Source organism: Triticum dicoccoides, chromosome 3A, assembly GCF_002162155.2.
Source record: "Triticum dicoccoides isolate Atlit2015 ecotype Zavitan chromosome 3A, WEW_v2.0, whole genome shotgun sequence".
NCBI lineage: Eukaryota > Viridiplantae > Streptophyta > Magnoliopsida > Poales > Poaceae > Triticum > Triticum dicoccoides.
In genome coordinates this window covers 80,522,134-80,527,208 of record NC_041384.1, presented here as the reverse complement: position 1 = coordinate 80,527,208, position 5,075 = coordinate 80,522,134, and the positions used below count along the sequence as shown (strand labels likewise).

Sequence of the window (5,075 nt, the reverse complement as noted above, 5' to 3'; positions counted from 1 at the left end):
CACCACGTTTAAAATGCAGGGAAATGTGCCACACGGTGATGCCATGACCCCGTGGCTTTTACAGGGAGTTTGCTATGGCAATTAGCCAGTGCGGGACAAGGATATATCGGGTGGGTTATGCTCCGTGATTCGGTTGGGTTCAAAGTGATCAGGAGACGACCTACTCGATTCCCTTCGTCATGTGGCATAGATTGTGGTCTGGTGGCAACCAACAAGAAGTACACAATCATCTTCTCCGATCTTCGGAAGAGGAACAAGAAAGCAGGAAAATCGCAGGCACAACGCGTGTCAGTGAGTCAACAAACACGTAACGGCCGAGAGATTCGACATCGCCGCATCATTCTTAATCCCATTCTGATCAGCTGAGGTCGTCTGCTCGGCCTTATTCTGCACTATCAGACGCCCAGCTCCCAGCCACAAAATGAACAGGATAATAACCATGAAACACCACTCCAAAAATGAATAGGTTATATTAATGGGAGGTTCCTTTCCGGTAAAGATAATCATTTTATTTCAAGCAGGCCATGGCGTCTCCGTGATGATGGATCAAATGTGAACAGGTTGGACTAATTAGGCAGGCGTCAGCGTGAGTGCGCAGTAATGGCCGTGTCGCCGAAAGGAAAACAAGTACACACGCGTGGCCCATCTCCCCTATATATATCCACCGCTAGCTTGGCGCCACCTGCTGTCTACTCGGCTCGGCCTAGCGCGCGAACCACCACCATGTGCCCTTGTCCCGTCTGAGCGAGAATCGTTGTCGCAAGCTCACGGGCGCCCGCACCACCACACCGCAGCACAGCGCAGGCGGCTTTCAGATTCAGTTGGCGCTCGGAGCTCTGAAGAGCACAGGGGAGAAGAAGAAGTGTGTAGATTCCTCTAGGAATTGTCCTGGAGTTTTGGCATCGGAGAGAAAGGGAGAGAGGGAAAGATGGTGTCCCAGAATCAGAGGACGCCGGGAGACCAGGTAGGGCAGGGGCGCCGCTCAGGGCCCGTCGATCGATCGAGTGTATGTTGTGTTCTTGGTGATTGATTTGGTGTGTTGTGGGCTGGGGCGATGCAGGTGTTCTGGCCCAAGGTGGTGCTCAAGAAATGGCTCAACCTCAGGAGCAAGGACGCCAAGTTCAACGCCGACGAGGACGACGGCGACGACGACGGGGAGCAAGGTACGCAGCAGGCCGAGGCTCCTCATTTCGGGCTCTGTGATTCGAATTTCGGTCGCCGGGGATCGCAGCCTCCTTCCTTCCTCCCCTTCTCACCTTATTTGCCTGCTGTCCGTCTCGTGCAGAGGAGAGCTGCGGCTGCGACGGCGCCGAGGCGGAGCGCGAGGCCGGAGGCGTGGACATCGCCGGTGAGCTCTTTTACATCTCGGTTTCACCTCGTTCTCATGTTTGGAAAGTTGGCTGTGCGCTTCCGCGGATCCATGAGGTGTTCTTATCCGATACTGAAGACGGGGAAAAGTGCGGCTTCGGACTGTTCAGCCCTTTTGGGGAAAGCATAGCTGATACCACATTCCCGCCGTCAAAAGTAGATCATTGCCAGTACTTGATTTTGGTGGAGGACTTCTTGCCGATTTTGCGCATTTTCACAATGATCGCCGTTGCTTCTGCCCGTCGAACACCTGTTACCACTGCCAAAATTTGCATTCTGAACTGCTAGTAAGTACCAATCGGAAGCAAAATTCAGAGTGATTCCTCATGAGCCACCCTGTTTTTGTTGCACGATCTGCAGAGGAGAGCCTGGACGCCGCGCCGTACAAGCTGCGGCGGCGGAACTCGGAGACGATGCGCGCGCAGTACATCAGCACCAAGGAGCTCAGGTACAGTCCAAGTGTATTTTCGGCACGATCGCGGCGCATTTTCCGTTTTCTCGCGGTTCTTGGCGTGGTGATGCTGATTGGTTCGTGCTGCAGGATCTGCATTGGCACGTACAACGCCGCCGGCATAGAGCCGCCGGAAGGCCTCGACATCGCCGAGTGGCTCGGCACCACCGGCGGCGAGCAGGCCGACATGTACGTGCTCGGGTTCCAGGAGGTGGTGCCGCTCAACGCCGGCAACGTGCTCGGAGCCGAGGACGTCCGGCCGGCGCTGGCGTGGGAGGCGCTGATACGTGACACACTCACGCGGACCCAGCCGTCCTGCTCGAGGCCCAAGTACAGGTACCGCAGCCACCCGGCCACCCCGACCCGCGACGGCTCCGACGAGCTGTTCCCCGGCGGCACCGACACCGACACCGACGACGACGCGCCCTTCAGCTTCCCGGTGTACCCCGAGGAGTACGTGGCCGCCACCCCCAGGATGCTCGGGGCCATGGAGGACCTAGAGGACGAGCAGCCAAGGGCGCAGCAGAGGGCGCTCCTGAAGACGATGAGCAAGACGGACAGGATCGGGCTCGCCTGGCCGGAGCAGCCGCTGGACCTGATGGCCACCGCGTCCTTGTCATCGGCGTCGTTCAAGTCGCCGAGATCGTTCGGCGCGCACAGGTCGTTCGTGAAGTCCAGGGTCGCCGCCGACGACTGCCCGGCCATGGTCCCTGACCTGGACCTCGACCTCGACGGCGAGGCCGCGCGTGGTCATGGGAAGAAGAAGGGCGGCGGCAGGTCGCCGTTCGTGAGGATCGTAAGCAAGCAGATGGTGGGCGTGTTCCTGACCATCTGGGTGCGGCGCGGCCTGCGGAGGTGCGTCCAGAACATCAAGGTGTCCACCGTGGGCGTGGGCGCCATGGGCTACATCGGCAACAAGGGGTCGGTGTCGGCGAGCATGTCCATCTACCAGACCATGTTCTGCTTCGTGTGCACCCACCTGTCCGCCGGCGAGCGGCCCGGCAACCTCCTCAAGCGGAACGCCGACGTGCAGGAGATCCACCGGCGGACCCGCTTCGCCGGCCCCGGCGGCCTCGAGCTGCCCAGAGACATCTACGACCACGAGTCAGTGATCATGCACCACTGAATTGCATCCACCAATGCATCACTCCGGTGATCTGACAGAGATGTTCTTCCGCAGGAGGATTTTCTGGCTGGGCGATCTGAACTACCGGATCGACGTGCCGTACGACAGAACCCACAGCCTGATCGCCGCCATGGACTGGCCTCAGCTAGCCGAAAAAGATCAGGTACGCAGTCTCGCTCATCATCACCTCCGCCATGGAACTCTGAACCATGTTGCTGATGCTCCGTTTGTTGTGAATGTGATGATCAGCTGAAGCGGGAGCTGAGGAAGGGGCGGGCGTTCGAGGGGTGGAGCGAGGGGGTGCTGGAGTTCGCGCCGACGTACAAGTACGAGGTCGGGACGGGCAAGTACATCGGCGACGACCAGAAGGGCGGGAGGAGGACGCCGGCGTGGTGCGACCGGGTGCTGTCGTTCGGGAAGGGGGTGAGGCTGCTGGGGTACGGCAGGTCGGAGCTGACGCTGTCGGACCACAAGCCGGTGACGGCGACGTACGCGGCGGAGGTCGAGGTGTTCTGCGGCAGGAAGCTGCAGCGGGCGCTCACGCTCACGGACGCCGAGGTGGATAGCGGGGACGTGGTCGTGCCGGACCTCGAGTTTTGAGCTGGCCGAGGGGCATCTCGCGGGCGGTGCCGAACACTTGACATGCACCGGCTGAAGCATTTGGATACAGCAGATAGCTTTTAGCTGCGGCTGACAAATCTTGGACGGGGTGGTGTCGTGTGGGTGATGCTGCGCTCTGACGAAACATCTGTGACGGTGTTACTGGCAATGAATTTATAGGATTTTTTCCCTCTTCACCTTTGAGTTAGTAACCTTTCTCCCCTGTCAGGCTGTCAGTATGCTGTTTTGAATCACACGCGTGGCACAGAAGCATACAAGACACAAAGAATGAGACGAAAAACAACGACAACAACAAAAACAAAAACAATGCATCAGCCGGGAATCGAACCCGGGCGTGGCAGGGTACTATTCTACCACTAGACCACTGGTGCTTATGTTGTTAGTAGAAAAGGAACATGTAATTATTTCTTTTGTCTTCTAAACAAAGAACGGAACAGTTTTTTTTGTTTACGAAACACAAGCTTTACTGCTTAAAAGGGAGAATTACATAGAGGTTGAATACAGCGTAGAATAAAAGAGGATACACAATTAACCCATAAACATCTTCTACGATCCTCGCTAGCCTGCCTGGCGCATCTATGCGCAGAATGTTTGCTTCCCGTTTTACATGCACGAGAACGAAGGAATCAAAACAGGAGCTCACCTCCTGGACATCATAACAAATGGAAGCAATATCCACCCTCTTAAATTTTGCAATATTGATCATCTGAACAACCTCCTACGCATCACTCTCGATGATAATCTTGCGGAAACCAAAATCCATTGCTAAACGGTTACCATCCTGGATCGCCAAGGCTTTCATGAACCTTGCATTTTGCGCGTACTGGTACCATATAGCCTGAGCTCGGATTAACTCACCATTGTGGTTTCGAATCACTACTCACGTGTCCCCATGAGCCAAGTTTCCTGAATAGCTGGCATCAATATTCACCTTGATAAAGGTTTCCTCTGCTGGTAACCAGCTTGTATTCTCTCTCAGCATTCGGGGATTCTCACTTCTTCCATTGTAGCAAGATCATGAATAGTATCAATTTCCCATTCGACAAAAGACTGAATGGAACGACATCGTTCTCCATGTCTCCTATTGTTCCGTTCTATCCAGACAGTCCAGCACCCAGCTAAGATAATCGCAGCAAGTGATTCTAAAACTTTCTTGTTGTCAACAATATCTAGCCCAAGAGTCTGGATGAAGAATAGGAATTCTGACCGAAAGGAAATGCTTCAGTTCTGACCAAAAAACCTTGGTCCATGTACAACCAGAGAACGAAACAGAATTAGGCTGCAAGGTAACCAAAAGAGGCCTTTGGTCTGCCTTGCTTAAGAACTGCATGGGTCATGTTTCTTTTTTCTTTTTTTTGAGAAGACGGGTCCTGGTCGTTGCTCATGAGTCCTCTTGCGAAAGCAACGGCGGCATGCGCACACAAGACTCACAAGAGGACGCGATGTGATGCAACCACGTGACACGACCACCGTGTTGATCGTGTCACAGTACAGTTGAACGCGTACTAC

At 55.2% G+C, this 5,075-nt stretch overlaps 1 protein-coding gene across 1 annotated transcript; it reads left to right on the top strand.

Annotated features, from left to right (window-relative positions):
- The first annotated feature begins 698 nt into the window (after positions 1–698).
- LOC119267275 (type IV inositol polyphosphate 5-phosphatase 3-like) lies at positions 699–3,742 on the top strand. The gene is made up of 7 exons (XM_037548643.1): positions 699–964; positions 1,061–1,163; positions 1,286–1,348; positions 1,729–1,816; positions 1,910–2,923; positions 3,000–3,108; positions 3,195–3,742. Exons 1-7 carry the CDS (start codon positions 929–931, stop codon positions 3,543–3,545), a joined length of 1,764 nt encoding a protein of 587 aa, XP_037404540.1. The 5' UTR covers positions 699–928; the 3' UTR covers positions 3,546–3,742.
- Positions 3,743–5,075: the final 1,333 nt, after the last annotated feature.

What these genes read in the sequence shown, in the direction of transcription:
- LOC119267275 (XM_037548643.1), top strand. Translation starts at nt 929, where the DNA reads ATGGTGTCCCAGAATCAGAGGACGCCGGGAGACCAG. An exon ending in AGAGACATCTACGACCACGA is followed by an intron (nt 2,924 to 2,999) that starts GTCAGTGATCAT and finishes GTTCTTCCGCAG; the next exon opens with GAGGATTTTCTGGCTGGGCG. An exon ending in AGCTAGCCGAAAAAGATCAG is followed by an intron (nt 3,109 to 3,194) that starts GTACGCAGTCTC and finishes TGTGATGATCAG; the next exon opens with CTGAAGCGGGAGCTGAGGAA.